The sequence below is a fragment of the Vicugna pacos genome, chromosome 1, assembly GCF_048564905.1.
Source record: "Vicugna pacos chromosome 1, VicPac4, whole genome shotgun sequence".
NCBI lineage: Eukaryota > Metazoa > Chordata > Mammalia > Artiodactyla > Camelidae > Vicugna > Vicugna pacos.
Window position 1 is genome coordinate 124,243,941 of NC_132987.1, and position 18,525 is coordinate 124,262,465.

An 18,525-nucleotide genomic window follows, 5' to 3' on the forward strand; every position below is an offset into this window, starting at 1 on the left:
CCACAGGAATCTGTAAAGTGCTGGGTTTTGAACCGTGTGATGCATCGCCTATTTTAAGACTGAGTTGGGAACCTCCACCTGCAGCCACCTGGTGCCCAGTCTCCCCTAGCAGAGCCGACCCTCACGCCCTCGCAGCTCGAAGCCTGGAGGATGCTGCCTTCCTGGGGCAACACGGCCACCTGCCCCGGCCTGTCCTGGCGTCCCCACAGGGCACCCAGCACACACTCTGTGCTCGGCCCCTCCTCCTCCAGCCGCATCTGGGACCCCACAGACTGCCCTGTGTCGTCGCTCGGCTGGGCAGCAATGACCCTGGACCCGGGTCTGCTGTGGGGCTGTGTCTTGTCTTACTGCCCCCAGGCCCGGGACTCTCCACCACACCCCCTCCCACCACCCAGGCCCCACAGGGGTCATGGGCTGGGAGGTGGGGGAGCCACCCTCCTAGGACCCCCACTGCTGGGCCTTGGCCCCAGAGCTTTCAAAAGGCAAGTCAACACTGGTGCCCGGGACACCCCCAAACCAGAACCCCAGGGTCCGATGCTTCCCCTCTTCCGGCCCGGACGCGGGAACTGGCCCTCATGTCACCATTACCTCCCCAGGAACTCCTGGCCACCTGCTCCTCCTCCCCCTCTCCTGCCCTGCGAGGAGCTGGCGTGGCCACCCCTCACCTCGGAGGACTCTGCACTCTGCCACCCATGCAGCAGCGAGGCCTCGTCCCTCCGTGAGATGTGAGGGGTCCTGTTATGAGGCCCTATTCCCCGGGCACCCCAGGAGCCCCTGTCTCCTCATGCTGTGCCCCCACTTCCTCCCACCCGTCTCCTTGTGCGCGTAGGTCCCAGAGTCCCTGTCTCTGACACTCAGCTCAGCCCTCCCCAGCCCCCGCCCTGTGGTACCCCGCAGGCACTCCACAGGCACTGGTGTGTTGTGACTTTACTGGAGGCTGCAGGTGACAGAGGGTGACACCACCAACCCCAGACAGAGCCCACCCCCACCACAGCCCCCCTTTCCTTGCCCCCCACACCCTCCCCGCTCTGGGCCCCACAGCCGCCCTGTCCTCCAGACAGGGAGGTCCCCCCCCCAGCTGTCACTCCTGCCGGGCCTCCAGGCGGTCCAGCACCAGTGCTGCCTGGGTCTTGGCTTCCTGCAGGAGGCTGGAGATGCGCTGATGGACCTGACGGACAGAGAGACCTGGTCATCACCCCACTGGCCAGGCCTCTCTGCCACCTCCCTAGCGTGTCCACTCCAGGTGACCCCAAGCCCCTGACCTGGGGACCTCAGCTCCTCATGGGTCTCTTGGTGGGGGTGGGAGGGGCCCCTCTCCTTTCTGAGATGTGGGGCCAACCAGACCCCAGTCTCAATGCTCTGGGTCATCCCACTTCAGCCATGACTGCCCAGGGCAGGGCTGAGTCCCCGATGCTGAAGGGGCAGCACTCAAGTAGCCTGTCCTTTATCTCAGTGCCCAAGTGGTGGACAGTGACTTCCCTGATGGCCAAGCCCAGCCTGGCTGCAGCAGGCAGGTGCAGACGGCTGGCCTTCGAAAAGGCCACTGTGCTCCCATTCCGAGCCAGGAAATTGCTTTTTAAAGATTGTTGCAAATCACAGAGACACATGGGTGGTGGCAGGGCTGGGAACAGGTGACTGCAGGGTCCCCTCTGGAGTGAGAAAGTTCTGGAACTTGAAGCGGTGGTGGCCTCACAACACCATGAATGTGCTTAATGCCACTGAATTGTACCCTGTAACCTGGTGAGCTGCACGTTCTGTGAATTTTACTCTAATAACAATAGCAATTAAATTATCAGTGGAATAACAGCGTAGGTTGGTGACAGGTCTTTGAGACCTCGTGTTGCCAGTGCTACAGCCCAGCCCAGCTCGGAGCCCCAGCCTGGCCAGAGCTGCAGGGGAGGGAAAGAGGGAGTGCTGGCAGGCGCCCAGGCCTCCACAGAGACCCTGAGAGAAGACCTCGGCCGTCGCCGGTGCCCACGCTCTGCAGGCCAGGCCTCATCCACTCACAGGAGGTGCGGGACCGTCTCATCAGACGGACATCCCCTCCATCGAGGACCTGTTGGCCAGGTGCCCAGGCCCCACGTCGGTGGACCTCCAGCCCCCCATTGGGGCCTGGCCCACGCTCCTACACACCTGGTCCTTAAACTCATCATCAGTGACACCCTTCAGGTTGATGACCACGTTGAAATATGCACCAAACACGCCCGTCTCCAGGGCCTTGGCTGCCACCTGCAAGAGTCCCAGTGACGGGGCGGGGCCAGCACCATGACGGGCGGCCAGCAGAGGCTCGCCAGGCCCACTCCGGAGCCGGGGATGCGGCCGCAGGGGCTCGTGCCCTGTCCGTAAAGCCCCCGGGAGCTCCCGCGAGGCAGCAGGACAGCTCTGAGGAGACCCCTGCCCTCTCTCCGAGCAGAGAAGCCCCATCCAGAGACAGAGGTAACACACACCCCATCCATCCCCGCTTCGAGCTCCTCTCATCTGAGCGAAGCCAGCCTCCTGGCGCACGGCTCAGGCCCAGGCCGGTCACTTCCCGGCCCTCTCCCTGGCCATGGGGGAAAGTCTTGGAGCCTCGGGAGCCCGGTTTCCCGCACAGCCCTCCCCCTCGGGTCACACGGGCAGGGGGAGCATCTACACAGCCCTCTGGAGCTGGGAATCACTGGATAGAGGCCTGGCCCTCCCTGGGGATGTCCCAGGGCCCCCACGCCACTGAGCGTTCAGAGGCCCACCCTCAGCTGACCATTCCACAGCCTGGTCCACACCTCACTGGCCTCAGTGCTCGTGACCCCACAACCAAAGCTGCATGGCCCTTGGCCAGAGCAGGCCACAAGGAGGCCTTCAACAGTGAGCACCGTGTGCTAGGTACTCACAGGCCTCATGGGCCAAGGGGGTGCCCAGAACACAGGGAACTTGGTCTCTGGGCTCAGCAGCTTCCATACGTTGTCAGCATTCTCAAGGGGCCTCAGGGCTGGACACCAAACACAGGTGTCTGTCTTGTAAAGACCCTGAGAGCCCTGGGGCTTCAGGACAGGCTACAGAACCCGCTCTAATGTCCCTGGTCCCCACGCCCTCTGCACACCGGCTGTGGACACATCTGTGAGCTGCCGTGGGGTTTTCTGGAGGGACAGGCGCTGGGAAGGAGTGGGGCAGGGTCTGTGGAAACGGTTAGGGGTGGACTCTGTAGACACATTTGAGGTTCTGCCTCTCTGCTGGGATGCTCTGAACAAGACCCTTAGTTCTCCACCTTAAGGTGGGTAACTGAGCCGGCCCTGCTGGCTGAGGCCGGCCAAGACACCCTGCGACGTGCTCGGGTCCAGGCCGGGCTCCTCAAACATACAGTGATCAGCTGTGAAGCCCAACGACCCTCCACACTGCCCCCGACCCACAGCGGGCAGCGGACCCCTCCCTGTACCTGTAGGTCCGACCGGCAGCCCAGGTTCCCACACAGGGCCAGCTCCTGCAGCGCTGGCCACAGTGAGGCCACTGTCTCCGCCAGCTCCAAGGGCACGGCCACCGCCTGTCTCAGCCCCTCTTGCAGGGCAGCTGTGCGCCTGCAATGGAGGGCTCAGTGGTCCGAGCCCAGGGCACCCAGGCACCGCCAGCCCCACCCAACAGCCCCACCCCAAGCAGGCAGAACTGGGGGGGCCGCAGGGGCATTGTTCCTTAATCACAACACACCAGAGGTGGGCTGAAAGGTATCAGGGCCTCTCAGGGCAGCTGGCGTCCACAGCCTGGCACGGCGCCCCCTGGCCACTGCTGCACTCACCTGTCCCTGTCCTCAGGTGTGTTCTTGGGCAGCTTCACTGCTTTCTGTCAGAGCAAACACAGAAACGCCCAGGGGAGTGGCTGAGGAAGAGGGCCTTCTGGCCACACAGGGGCCTGGGGGAGTCAGGTAGCCTCCACACCCGGACCGCAGCTCCAGGGCCGGCGCCGCAACCGGGCACAGACATACTTTCGGATGAGCACTGCTAGTGGGTCCGTGGATTAAACTTCCTATCGTTCGGCCCCTGACAGAGGAAGGCAAACTGGTGCGAGGCCTCCGCATTGGGCACTGAGGGACTAGAGAGGAGGGGGCTGTGCCCTCAGGGGCCGAAGGGTAGCAAGTCCTCCAGCCCCAGACCCCCCACAGCACTGGCTCCATTCAAGGCAGCCGTGCGGCCCCCAAAGAGCAGACATAAAGGTTCAGGCCGTGTCCCTCCCTCCCCAAAGGTGCCACCTAGCGGTGGTCACGCGGGTGTGTGCCTCTCCTGGGTCGGGCAGGCCTGTCCTCATCCGAGCGCCCTGTGCTGTGGGCGGCCATGTCCAGGCTCTCCCGCTCACACCCCGGTGCCCTAGCCCTACCCACGTGCAGGGCTTCTGGACAGGTCCGGGGATCGCTGGGTGGGGACTGCGCCTTTCAGTTTTGCAGATTTGGCCACATCTCCACCCCAAAGTTGTTACCAGTCAGCTGGGCCACCAGCCCTGCGCAAGAGCGAACTCTCCCAGGACCCCAGAAGCTGAATCTGCCCCTCCTGACACACCAGCCTCCCCGGGGCCCCGCTGGTGCCCTGTCCTGCGACGGCTCGTTGCTCCTTTCCATGAACGCAGGACCCTGCTGAATCTGTGTGGCCAGACCCTGGTGGTGGCGTCTCCACTGGGCAGAACTCCCCTGATTTTAATCACGTCTGTCTTTCACGAGGCCACGTCTGTGGCTGGTTGAGGAGGCCTGGCCCCCAGAGTTGGACGTATTTTCTGAGCTACTGTGAGGTTGTCTAGGGGACAGAGGGAGGTATACATCTAGCTTCTGACTCCATCCAGAGATTGCAAACGTATTTGGTGCAAGATAAAGCTGTTCCTTATTTTTTTTTGGAAGTCCATCTTCTTGCCGCTCAGCAGGAGCATAAACCACGCCAGTGTCTCCCCGGCTCACGTTTGTGTGCGGGTGACTGTTGGCTGGGTGTGTCTCTGTCTCATCATTTTAGTTTAGGTTTTCTCTGAACCACTCCTCTTCGCTAACTATCTTTCTTCTTCTTTCCTGCCTTTTGATTAGATTTTCATGTTTCTACTTCCCCCTCCACTTCTTTTATATTTGTCTTATTTCTATCTGTAGTGGTAAGAATTTGTAATATTTTTAGTGTTAATAATTACACACTAATTTTTATATGTAAGCTGACGTTTCTCTTTAGTCACCTCTCAGTGTCGTGAGCTCATCAGCACCAGCGACTGGAAACTCCGAGGGAGAAGTCCAGTAAGTTTGGCCTGAGGAGGCCATTCAACTATGACACAGAACACAGGAAAGAGCAGAAAGACTGAATACTCGGCAACAAAAAAGACACAGCTCGCGTTGTCAGAAGCCAGCACAAGCGAAATGAGGTCAAAGCACGAGCTGGGGCTCCTGGCTCGAGAAGAGTCCCAGGGAGCTCACCACGAGAGATGGAAAAGAAAAGGACACTCACTTCCCTGAAAAGGGGGCAAACGGTCCTCCCGCTGCCCCGCCCACAATGAGCCGCCCTCGCCAGGGCGGCACCAAGAGACAGGCGGCGAGACCGCCCCGTCTGACAGCCCACGGGTCGGGGGAAGAGGCGTGAGGACCGCACAACCTCTACAAGGCCCGCCGGACAGCACCCTTCAAGTGAGCGGCGCACCCACCCTGGGGCGAGAGTCCTTCTCCGAGTTCACTCCTACCGCCCGTCCACCGCACGCCTCCAACGGACACTGTCTGTTCACCCCACGTGTCCCAGCTGCATCCCCAGCAGGGCTCCGCCCAAGGCAGCCCAGCGGGCCTTAGGGTGTCCCCACTCCAGGAGAACGTCACGTGAAGGGCGAATGAGGCAAAACTGAGCCATTTGTGTAAGAAAAAGAGAAACGGGGCCACAGGAACGTACACAAAGATCCCAGGAACTGGGCACTGGCAGCTGCACCTGCTCGGGGGGCAGGGCAGGTGTGCTGGGGGCACCAGCTACCCTCTGCCCTTGTGAACTCTGAACCCCTGAAGGTTTCACTTATTTTAAAAAGCAAGTAAGTGAAATTCAGCCTTAAGAGTCCTTACAGAAGACGGTATCGGTCCGTATGCCTCCCTGAGGACCCGCTCTAGTCAGACGGTCACCTCTTCCAGCATCACAACTTCCTCAGACGGAGCTCTGATTGTTCATGCTCTCCAAGGTGCCCAGCTCCCAGAGGTCACCTCCCGGAGGTCCCCTGGTCCACGTCCTCCCTTCACGCCCAGTCTTGCCGGCGGGGCGGCTCTGTCCAGAAGGCCCTGGGATGCCTGGTGTTGGTGAAGCTCACACCTTCTCAGGCTGGTCTTCCTACACCCACGGAGTCCGAGCTCCCTCACGCCCGTTTGTCCCAGGTCCTCTCCGCTGGGGTTGCTCACGGACCTGCCCTGGGGCTTCTTGGCCTTGAACTTGCATCTCGACCTTTCTGCCCCTGGTTTTGATGGAGGCCCCTCCTCTGCCCCCCTCCTAGGTGAGCGCTGTCTGGACCTAACCACCTGTGTGTCCGTGTGATGTGAACATTCCCCAGTGGCCTGCTTTTGTCTTATGGCTGAATGTCTTCTCTGGTCTCTCTGAGACCCTGACTCACCCGCATTTCTCCTGTGAAGATTTCTGTTCCAGACCTTCCTGGCATGTGAGCTCTCCTCTGGGGACCCTGCCTTCCTCCAGCATGGGCAGATCTGGGTGCCACCCACCAAGAGGACTCAAGGGGCAGCTGGCCAGGGGACACTGAGCCTGGCTGACCCTCCGGGCAGCTGTCCTTCTCTCCCTCCCCCCACCAAGCCCTACAGAGACTCCAACCCGGGGTCCTGCCTGCACCAGACCTGCTGGGCTCAGCCCTGCACCAGCAGGGAGGGAGGGCCCAGTAGCAGCCGACCACTGTCCTCTCCCTCCAGCCTCTCTGGGCTTCAGCCCCCTGTGCTCCAGGCCCACCTTTCTTCCAGACCAGCACTGCCCACTGACCCCCAACCTCGCCCAGGGCTGCAACTCACCAGGTAGGCCTCGAAGGCGCGGGCGTCAGAGTCCACCATCGCAGTCAGCTTGGCCGAGGCTGCGTGGAAAGGCGGGATCAGACGCCGCATGGTCGCGTCCAGGTGCTCAAACTGGCGCCGCCCGTAGGTCATGAGGCCAACCATGGAGGCCAGCGCGGCACCCTGGGGCGAGGAGACATGTGTATGACCTGCCCCGAGGCCCTGCCCCAGCCTCCCCAGCATCCCCGCCTGACCCGGGCCTGCGCTCACCATGGCTGCACAGGCCCCTGCCACGGAGCCGCCCCCCGGGGCTGCCGAGCGGGCGCCCACCTCGCGGACGAAGGCACGCAGGGGCTGGTCCACCAGGCTCTGCTGGGACCCGCCCTCAGGGACCAGGTACCTGCGGGGGTGGGGTGCTGGGTGGGGTTCGGGCCGTGCAGGGACGGGTATCAGAGAAGGGTCCTGGCAGTGACTGCCTGGCTGAGAGTGTGGGCTGGCCAGGCCAGGGTCCCTGACTCCAGGCCACCACCCCACACCCCACCCGCACCAGCATGGGGAGGGGACAGGGCCCAGTCTGCAGAGCAGCTGCCCCAGGGAGGGTTTGTGACCAGCCAGGAGCTGTGTGAGGACAGAGCAGGACCTTGTTGGGGCCTCACTGCACCTCCCCTCCCTAAAGGCCCCCAGCCCCACACCTGGCAACAGAGCAGAGCTCTGGAAGGACCAGGTGTCTGCACGCAGGCGTGGGGGTCGGGGGTGCCACTCACTCGACGATCCGCTCCTTGGGGTTGAAGGGGCACAGAGAGTCCAAGCCCAGCCGGCTGACCACCTGGAAGAGGGGTGGGTGACAGGGAGCCGCCCGGCCCAGTCCCCAGCGAGGCAGGCTCCGGTGCTGGCCCTGCCTGAGCCCGCGGTGCATCTGCACCCTTGTGGGGAGCCGGCCCGGGCGCAGAGGCCACACCCCTGCCCACCAGCAGCCCTGCTGACCGCATGGCCTCAGGCACCCTCAGGACTGCCTGACACACCCAGCGTGCTGCCCACTCGGAGACCAAGGCCCCAAGAGAGCAGGGCCTGCTGGTGACCCCCCCAGAGAACTGACCCCCGTGCTGCCCCCACATGAGCCTGCTGCTGGAAGGGACCAAGAAAACTGCCTCTTTGGACAAGATTCCAGCTCCTCAGGGGCCAGATCTGCCTGGTCCTTAGAGTCTGGGAGCGGCCTGATCTGCCCAAATGTGAGACTCGCTACGGGGGAGATGTGCATCTCCCCTAAATCCGAGGCAGAGGTGGCAGCAGCCCCGTAAGGAGCAGACGCTCCGGACACTCGAGGTGCCAGGTGCCCGCGGCACAGCCCCGGGCCACTGGAGCCAAGCAGAATAGACACGGGCAAGCGAGGCTTCAGAGACATGAAGCAGCGGCCCCGGGACAGTCGGGAGGCCTCCCTGGGAGCCCGGAGACGGGGCTGAGCGCACGCTGAGAGCCAGCAGTGGCCACAGAGAACCTCAGAGGAGCTAACTGTCAGAGTGGATTCAGCGCCTGGAAACCATCCAAGGCCAGAAATGCCCAGAAAGTCTTGCCCAGAAGGTGGGTCCACCCTGGAGGCATCTGAGCATCCCCCGAGAGTGGGGGTTCCTAAGACTGCACAAGTTGGGGCCAGACTGGACACCCCTGAAAGATGACATCTCCAAAGATGAGATGGGAAAAAAACACCCGCCACAGGAAATAACAGGGACACTTCCGGTCTCGGCCTTCTCTCTAGTGAAGCAGGAGAAATATCTCTCCTGGAAATTCTAACCATAAGCGTCCCTGATGGGGAGACGGGCCGCGGTTCACGCAGAACTCCCTACTGTGTGGTTCCAAAACTCCGAGCAAAAGACTCATCTAAAGTGGCCCAAGCATCTAAAAGAGGCAAACACAAACTTTTAACCAAGAATTGCCACAGATGAGACTCCAAACAGTCACTCACAATCAAAAATCACACAACATGTGAAGAAGTAATTGCTGTGAGAGTCCACAGGCACGGCCATCTGCAAAGTCAGACCTCCGGGACTACAGACCTCAGAACTTTCAGATAAAAAGTATAAAATGATACATTTTAAAAAGAAAAGAAGTGAAGGAGAAGGTACAGCGCAGTGGTAGAGCGCGTGCTCAGCACGCATGAGGTCCTGGGTTCAGTCCCCAGCACCTCCATTAAATAAATAAATAAATAAATAAATAAATAAAGCTAATTATCCCCTCCCCCCCAAAAAAGAAGAGAGTACGAAACACATTGACCAGGAGTAAACAAACGTCAGAGAGGCGACAGCTCCCGCAGAGAAAGGGTGAGGTCAGAAAATTCTCCATGCTGCTAAACTTGTGGCTGGAATTCAAGAAGAGCAGGGCATTTGCACATCCTCAACTACCTCCCCAGGAAGTGCTTATTAACGACAAAAGGGAAAACAGAAACATAGCAGTGAATAACCCTGGCTAGGGGACACCAGCTTGACCAAGGGACCCAGTAAGGCCCTGAGGAGGACCCCACGTCACTTCTGGGCTGCTCCTGCCTAAAGGCACGAGAAAGGTCAGCCTGGTACCCAGCGAGCAGCACCTCACAAAACCACCAGCCTGCACTTTACAGCCCATCACCACCATCAAGGAAGGGGCTGGCCCAGATTAAAGGCCGCAAAAGACAAGGCACCTGAAGCTACTGTTGGTCTAGGCTGGACCCTGGAGTGGAGACAGTAATGTAATTTGATTGTGGCCGCAGATTAGATACTAGATTGTACCGGGTTGAATTTGCTGATTTTGAACATCGCACTGAGATTGTGTAAGAGAACGTCCTTGATCTTAAGAAATACACCCTGAATGAATTCAGGGTAAAGGGTACAGTGGCTTCAATCTACTCGCAAATGATCCAGAAAAAAGAAATGCGATTCTATGTGAATACAGAGAAAGAATAATATAGCAAATGGGGCAAAATGCAAACGATGGGTGGATCTAGAGATGAGGGAGCTCCTGGTACTGCTGCACCTTCTCTGCGAGGAGGAAATTACATCAGAATTAAAAGTTACACAAAACTCTGTGGCAGCTGGAGGGAAGACCAGGCCGCAGACTGCATCAGTGACTGAGGAGCCAGGCCTCAGAAGACCACAGTGGACGTGGCGGAGAGGAATGGAAAGAAAGTGGAGAAAAGACAGACCACGTAGAGGAAGAAAACACTACCTCAGTGTAGCTGATGACTGTGAAGAAAAAGAACCGAAAACTGGCTCAAAAATACAGAAGAAAGCATCCCTGAAACGAAACAAGAGTGAGACCTCGCTCCAAAGGGAAAGCGGCACAGACTAACCAACACCAGGACGCGTGTGGCAGAGTCGCCGCCTTTCAAGGAAGATTCTTTTACATATTTAACCACTGAAACACCCCCCCTAAAAAATACCACAGCTCTAAAAAAATCAGGAAACGGCGCAGGAAGAGAAGAGGGAGCAAGTGCTGAGCACGTCCCCTCTCGCCTCCACAGCGGCAGCCGGTGCACAGGCGGGCCTCGCCCTGCCGCGCTTCAGAGGCCGCGCGTGTTTCCAGGCTGCAGGTCTGTGGAAGCCTGGCATAGAGTTAGTCTGTTGGCACCATCTTTCCAACATCCTTCCAACAGCATTTACTTACTTTGCATCTCCCTGTCACATTTCAGTAAGTCTAGCAATGCTTCAAACCCTCCACCAGCACAAAGATTTCCGCTGGAAGCTCAGGTGATGGTTAACGTTCTTTTGCAACGAAGTACTTAAGGTACGTACACTCTTTTTAGACATAACGCTATTGCACACTTAACAGACTGCAGTCGAGTGTAAGCATAACGTTCATATGCACTGGGAAACCAAAAAATCCCTGTGACTTGTTTTATTGCGATATTTGCTTTATTGAAATGGTCTGGAACCAAACCTACGATTTCTCCAAAGTGTGCCTGTGATAAGAAAAACTGATAAATCAAATTGATACATTTGGATAAAGGTTTTAAATTAACAAATCAAACTAGAGATAAATATATTAAGTAATAAAGGTAATCACCAAAATACCTAAAAATTAGACTAACTCCTCCATAAACCGGAGGGGAACTACAACCTCACATGCTTAAAAACAGGACAAAAGTAATTCCAGACATATCTGCTAAATTAGTCAATACAAAAGGATAAACTCAACTACCAAAAAGCAAAACCTTTCAGGGAAATCCAATCATGTGCTCATTGTGAGAAACACCCTCAAAACAAAATGACTCAGAGGCCAGGACAACAGGGCAGCCAAGGCCTTGCTGCACCCAGAGCAGGCCAGGCGGAGCTGGGACAAGGGAGCCACTTTGTGAATAATCATGGACGCTGAGTGTTATGTCCACAGCCAACCCCCCCCATGCAGGAGGACGGAGGGGTGCCGGTCCCCCCACGAGACACAGGCGCTGTCCCCTCCGCAGAGGTTTTACAAGATGGAACATATCTCAGTTCTCAAAGAAAACCTCAGTAGAGTTCCCCAAATGAAAGCAGCACAATCTCAACCTCGGGGCCCAGACAACAGAGCAAAGAGGCAGAGGAGGAGGCTCAGACTCAGCCGGGGGGTCCAGGCAGGTCCCCCGCCCCCCATCCTGGCCCAGGGCCCAGCCAGCCCAGCCCGACCCTCCCTGGGGCCCAGCCCACCAGCCTGATGCGGTGCTCGTCCTCCAGGAGGAAGAGGTTCTCCTTCTCGCAGTAAAAGGCGGCCACGTCCAGCAGGGCCTTCAGAGGCACCAGGCCCACCAGTTGCGAGCCCACCACTGGAAGGCTCAGCTCCTGGGGAGGTCAGAGGTCAGGCCAAGTCAGCACCCAGGGTCTGGGTGTGAGCATGCCCCGGGGGGGACCACAGCCCTGCTCACCTGGGCTTCTCTGCAGGCCTCCTCAAAGACCGTGTGCAACCCCGTGACCTCAAAGTCCAGGAGGTTTGTAGACACCTGAGCCAGGTTCTTCTCATCCAGGTACCAGCCAATGCCTTGCACCTTTTCCAGGCGTCCTGGCTGCAAAGGACAAGACTTTCCCAACCTGGCCCTGCCAGCCTCTCCTGGGCCCCGTGCTGAGAGCCTCTTGCCCAGCTGGCCAGGGGGCTCCCTTCATCCCCAGATGCTTGGATGAGGCAGGCCTGGCCTGTGCGGTGCTGCCCAGATGGCCAGTGCCAGGCGGCTCTCCCACTGTCTCTGTGGAGACAGGGAGGGACCTGCCCACCACAAGAAACTGAGGCCCCTAAGGGTCAGGGCTCAGCACCGAGATGCCTGCCCCACCCCACACGAGGCGCTGCCTCCAGGCCAGCATTTCACAAAAGCTTGTCCTGTGGGCCCGTCCCTTCCCTCCACCCCACCCCTCACCCCAGAGGCCAGCTTCAGCCCTCACTCCTTGAGGTGACTCAGTCCATCCAGGAAGATCTCTGACCTCTGACTTAACTGAAACATAAGGAAGGATTTGGGAGATGCTATACATTTGTGTTGTGCTTGCAGACAACTGAGTCTGCAGACGGAAACTGGGCTCCAGGGGCCTTGGCTGCCTGGCAGGGCCCAGGTCCCCAGGGTGGGAGCTGACAGGTCTGCAGGATGTTACCCTCCACTCCCTCACCGGGTGTCTCTGTCTACCTGCGTCCAACTAGAACCTTCTCCAGGAGTGATGCTCAAACGAAGTGACAGCTGCCCTGGTAGACTGTGGTGTGGATTAGGGCACCTGGGGCACTCGGGGGCATCTGAAGGTATATGGGGGCACCTGGGACTCAGAAGCAGCTGTCTCCCTATCCATGAGGAAATACTGTAATATTCTAACAACAGCCGTAGCCCTGCCCACTTTCATGGAAAATGTCCTTTAAAGACAGGCTCCCCAAGTGGCCCAGCCTTGAGCCTCCCTGGTGGGCCCCTCGGGGTTCCACAGGCCCCCCACCCCCACCCCGTGCGCGAGCCAGCTCCGCCCACCTGGTCCTTCCCGCGGCCCTGCTCCCGGAGGTTGAGTGCGATGCGGTGAGCCTGCTCCTTGGTGCCAAGCAGGTTGATGTTGAACGCGATGAGGAAATTCCGCGCCCCCGTGACGGTGGCCCCCCAGCTGGGGACAAAGGAGCTGGGCCCGAAGTCGGGTGCCCACTCGGCCTGCTTGAGCTGCGGGTGGGGGGCCCCGGGTGAGGGAAGGGGAAGGAGGGCCCCTGCGCAGAGCCCACCCCCAACCCCCCACCTGGCGGGTCACTGCACCTTCTCAGGGAGGGCCTCGTACTCCCCGGCCCGGATGGCCGGCAGGGACCGGCGATGGGCCGTCCGCGCCGCCTCGCCGTAGAGGTACACTGCAAGGCAAGCCTGGCCGGTCAGGCCCCCGGCCGGTGGGCGCGCAGAGCCCCTGTCCCCGGAGGAGCGACCGGACAGGCCTGCCGCAGCTCCGTTTTGCTGGCGGCGCTCCTACCTCTGCGCCTCGTCGGATGGGCCTGGAGGGTCTCGGACGGGCACTGTGTATGGGCGGGACCCTCCACCCCACCCCTACTGCCCCTGCACAGAAGCCCCAGGAAAAGCCGGCACACGACCACAAGCATTAGGAGTGGATGTGCAGGGCTGGAAGGAGAGTCATGTTTCCTTCCAAAATACATTTTCATTGAACGATAAACTTGCCCGTAAATTAAGCAGCACAAAGGAACTCCCCACCGACTCCCGACACCCACACAAGCGCTGTGACAGACTCCACGCCCCGTGTGTCCCTCCCCTAGGCCTGTCCATCCGCCCACATCGCCCAGGTCGCAGGGCTAGACTGGGCTCACGTGTCCGCCCGAGGCCCTGTGTGGGGCCTCGCCTCCGTTTGCTTAATTCCCCAAAGTGAAGTCGTTCCGTTAAGGGCAGACTGTTAGGGTTCTCCATCCGTCAGGCACAGTCCTTACAGGGCGGCTACTTGGCCCCACGCCCCCACGCGCGGGAGCAGCACCTCCCTGACGCGGGCCCAGCCTTGCACTTTGTCTCAGTGTGGGAGAAGAGGGACATATTCCTGTCTGTCAAAAATCTGCATAATAAGTTTTTTTCCTTAAAGTCTGCATTTTTAAGGATGCAGGAGCAGAGGACCTGAGGCATGGCTGCTGCTGGTGGGAACTGAAGTGAAAGGAGGAGGCCCGGCTGGGGGAGCCCCTGGACCGGGCATGCTCCAGGGCACTCACCTGGCACGCCCAGCTCCTCTGCCAGCCGCCGGCCAAAGGCCTGGGCACAGAGCACACACTCGTCCATGGTGACGCCCCTCACCGGGACGAAGGGGCACACGTCCAGGGCGCCCATCCGAGGGTGTTCCCCTGCGAGAGAAGGGGGCTGGTAAAGGGGAGGTCCCGGTGGGGAACGCGGGGTGGACCCCACCCTCTCTGGCCCCTTCCACACGCACACCAGCCATCCACTCAGACCACAGGAGCTCAGGAAGAAGCAGGTACTCCGGCTAATCCGGCATCTCTGTAGGGAGCCCCACCCTCTCCTAAAAGGGGTAACTCCAAGCTCTCAGAAAGTCTCCGCCTCCTTCTCAAGCCCCAGCCTCGCATGGGGCAGACGGAGCTGCCGGCTTTGGATCAGCAGCACCCCTCCCCCAGAGAAGGCGGCCCCCATGCCCCCTCCACTCAGGCGGCTCCTCTGTTTGAGATAAGCCTCCGTCTCTCTTCACCAATGGGATCACTTGTGCATTCCCTCCCCCACTGTGAGCGGCCAGAGACGCTGCCCTTTTGACCAGCTCCCTGGGTGTCCACCCACCTTTGACCCTGCTGCCCAGGAAATGTGTTTGATTCGTGGGCTGTTGACAGGTTGGGGAGCGTCCTCTCCCAGGGCCTGCTCAGAGCACAAGAGCCTCACTGCTGGTCACACCTGGGCCCCCAGAACGTGGATGGGGCCCAAGGGGGCATCGGGCTGGCCTGTCGGTACCATGCCCCCCGCAAGCCCTGCGGGCAAGGCCGGCCGCCGGTGCTCGGCCCCTCACCTCTGTGCCTGCTCATGTCGATGAGCTGAGAGGCGGCCCGGGCAGCATTGAGGGCCCCCTCCACCACGTCCTCGGGGCGCCCCACAAATGTGTAGACAGTGCGGTTGGTGGAGGGGCCAGCGTCCACGTCCAGCAGAGTGCAGCCCGGGGTCTGTGCCACAGCTCGGGAGATGGCCTCAATCACCTGGGGACAAAAGCCACTCTGTGCTTCGGTCTCCCCATGGGGGACAGAGCAGGAACTGGGGGGCCGTGCCTGTCCTGCCCCAACCCAGACACGGGCATGGAGCTGGTGCCAAGCATCTGGCAACTCCCCAGAGCAGGAGCCCCAGGGAGGAGGAACGAGCACACGTGGAGGCAGGAGCCTGGGCAGAGGGGCTGCCTGGGCCCTGAGAAGGTGATTTATAGGACAGGGTCACAGAGGGTCAGGGCCCCGGCCCCCAGGTGGCCTGCACGGGAGGAGGTGCATGAAAGGTCCGGAACCTTCTGAGGCAGCAGGAAGGCCTACCCAGCTCTCTGTGCCTCAGTTTCCTGTAGGTCACATCAAGGTAACAGCAGTGCCCGCCGTGTAAGGTGTGGGGAGGGGAGGCCACGCCCCACGGAGACCGTCACCCGCCTGGTGGGTCGGCTGGAGGGCTCTCCTTTTCACACGAGAGGCCGAGTGATCTGCCCAGACCCCACGCCCAGATCCAGGCCAGGACCCCTGCCTGGCTGCTCACCCCGCGCCACATCCTTACAGCCCGCTGGTCACGTCCAAGCCCCCATCCTCATAGGGCACGTCCCTTTTGGAGAAAATTATCCCCAAGCCCCACACCAAGCACAACCCTCTCCTGTCTGAGCCCCTGTGCTGCCCCCAGCCACGCCCAGGCCCCTCACCTCCTGGTTGTTCCCCTCCGAGAAGTTGGGGACACATTCCACCAGCTGGGACATGGTCCAGGCCTTGATCCGTTGCTCCTGTCACAGGGCAGAGGCAGGAAGGAGGGACGATGAGCTCCGGCGCTGGCAGGACATTTATGCACCGGGCAGGGCCCTCCCCTGGGCAGGCTTCTCATTAACCACCAGTCACGCGAGGTGGGCTGTGGCACCTGTGCAAACTCAGAGCAGACCAGGGGTGGCCGGGCGTGGCGGGGGTGAGGGGCAGAACTGGGACCCCTGTGGGGCTGCCAACGGAGGAGGAGGATGGATGCTTCCGCCCAGGTGGGGGTGGGCTCCCCTGAAAGCAGGACGTGTGACCTGGACCCTAGGGGGAGGTCCTCATGAGCCATGGCCTCAGGTCAGCCCGGGCTCCAATCCCAGCTAGTGACCCCCTGTGTGGCCCTCCAAGTGACCTCTGGCCTGTTTCTTCAGGTGACAGCTGGAGCTTCAGGGCTGCAGGGGATCGTGTGAGAGGCCCCAGCCCTGGGCCTACCTCTCAGCAGAAGTCAGCTCAACTGGTCAGGAGGGAGAACACGCGGGTGAGCGTGAGGGCGAGTGTGAAGGCGCTGCCCGTGGGGCAGGCACACAGGGCCCAGCTCTCCGGGCTGCTGCTCCCTGCAGCCGAGGGACCCCCACAGGGGGCGACACACCCCCGGATAGCAGCCCAGGGCCCTCAGCTCAGGGGGCCGCTCAGGCCGATGCTGCTTGAAACCCTCAGTGATTTTCGAACATGGATATTTCTGTCCCGCAAAGGCCCACCCATCACGCAGCCACGCTGGCAGCACGTGGACCCCCGCAACCCCCCGCCCCATCTGCCGTCCTCCCGGAAGCAGGCGTCCCACACAGCCCTGGAGCGACCAGCATCTGAAGGTACTTCCCTCCTCAGCAGTCACCATGGGGCCAGCCGAGGAGATGCCCGGATCTCTCAGACCCTCAGCCTTCCGGGCTTCAGAAAGCACCCCCTCCAGCAGCTGCTGACGGGGACTGGCAGAGGGAGGAGTGGCTCGGTGAGCCCAGACACCCCCGGAGGCCAGGGACAGGCCGGCCCTCTCCCGCCGCGGCTCTCCCTGGTGAACGCGGGCGAGTGTGGGTGACGGCCGTACTGCCTCCTACTGCGGGTCCCAGCAGCACCAGGCACCCCGCAAAGGCTCAACCAGTGCAGCTCTCCAAACCCCGGCTCCGACACGACGCCAGTCCCTCCCGCACACCCGCAGCCCCGGGGTGGGGTGGAAGTGCCTACCAGATGGCCTTGCCCCCAGCAGAGGCCCCAGGTGGTGGGCAGCCTCAGCCAGGGGAAGCCTGACAGCTGGGAGGGGGTGAGGTCTGTTTGGGCTGAATTGTGATCCCCCCAGTTTGTGTGTCAAAGCCCTGATCCCCAGTGTGACCGTATGTGGACACAGGGTCTTCACAGAGGTAGTTGGGTTAAAACATGGTCCCTAGGGTGGTCCCTAAGCCAGTAGGACTGGCGTCCTTGTGAGAAGGAGATCAGGACACGGACACACACAGAGGGATGGCCACATGGGGACACAAGGAGGAGACGGCCGTCTACACGCCAAGGAGGGCGGCCTCAGGAGGAACCGGCCCTGTGGCACCCTGCTCTTGGATTCCAGCCTGCAGACTGTGAGAAAATGCGTTTCTGTTAAGCTGCCCCGTCTGTGGTATTTGTCACGGCACCCAAGCTGACAGACAGGGGCCTGAGGAGCTGGGGCTTCTGGGACCAACACCCCAGGCTGTGAGGACCAAGGGACAGGTCACCCCAGCACCCGCAAACGCACAGCAGAGGAGGAGCCAGAGCCCCTCCGCTCGAAGCCCAACCCTGAAGGCGTCCTGACTGTGGGGCCCGGGGGGGCACCTGCCCTCTCCAGGCCTCAGGAGAGACAGGCCAGGGGCTCTGTGCTTCCTTCAGAGACGGTTCCGGGCCAGGGCTTGCCCACGACTGGGGACACAGACTCAGGGACGGGACCCAGCATGATGCTGGGGCCAGCTGTTGGGGGTGATTCTGAGGCGCTGACACTCTGGCAGGTGTTATAAATATCTCCTTGAGGAGGCGGCCCTGGAACGCCCCGCCGTTCACCGGGAAAAGCCGTCTCACCAGTGCCCAGATGCTGGCTTCTATTACCATCCTCCAGCCATAGGGACCAGGGCCCCAGGCCCCGGGGCCCAGAGCCAGGCGGGAAGCAGGCTCCAAGGGCCCTTCGCACACGTCGTGCGGGCCCCCCCACCCGGGGTCCTGCCTCCTGAATCACCTCCCAGGTAAGCCGCCTCCCGGGCCAGCCTCACCAGCAGTACCCACACAGTGGGGGCCCCGCACTTGGTTTCAGGCTCTGTTGCCCCGGCCTTGAAATTCCTAACTTTTGAACAGGGGGCTGTGCTTCCGTTTTGCCCACAGCCCTGCTCTGAATCCTGGCCTCCGGCTCTGCCTCCGGGGAAACCCAAACCCGGACAGGACCTGCTGGCCCCTTGGGAAGAGGGACGAGACCCCAGGAGAAGGTGCAGGCCCTGCAGTTGGGGGCCTCGTTCCAACCGCCCCGGGGCGCCTCCGCCCTCAAAGAGCAGCGGTAGAGGAGCAGAAGCAAACAGACGACTTTAATAGAGTGTGACTCGCCGCGCAGGTGTGGGCGGCGGCCCGGGAGCCTCGGCGGCCCAGCCGGTGGGCGACGGCGCGGGGCCACCCTCCGGGCCCCGGCGCCCCCGGCGCGCCCTCCCGCGGAGCGGACGAGGAGCGCGGCG

General features: G+C 60.9%; 1 protein-coding gene across 1 annotated transcript; it reads right to left on the reverse strand.

Annotated features, from left to right (window-relative positions):
* Positions 1-1,081: 1,081 nt before the first annotated feature.
* On the reverse strand, positions 1,082-15,810 carry FTCD (formimidoyltransferase cyclodeaminase). Its single transcript, XM_072970556.1, has 14 exons — positions 15,757-15,810; positions 14,884-15,067; positions 14,090-14,218; positions 13,149-13,237; positions 12,879-13,058; positions 11,808-11,945; positions 11,593-11,724; positions 7,708-7,769; positions 7,214-7,343; positions 6,965-7,126; positions 3,764-3,807; positions 3,410-3,548; positions 2,134-2,229; positions 1,082-1,168 (listed from the first exon to the last, which is right to left on the reverse strand). The coding sequence occupies exons 1-14, from the start codon at positions 15,808-15,810 to the stop codon at positions 1,082-1,084; spliced, it is 1,626 nt and encodes a 541-aa protein (XP_072826657.1).
* Between the last annotated feature and the right edge of the window lie 2,715 nt (positions 15,811-18,525).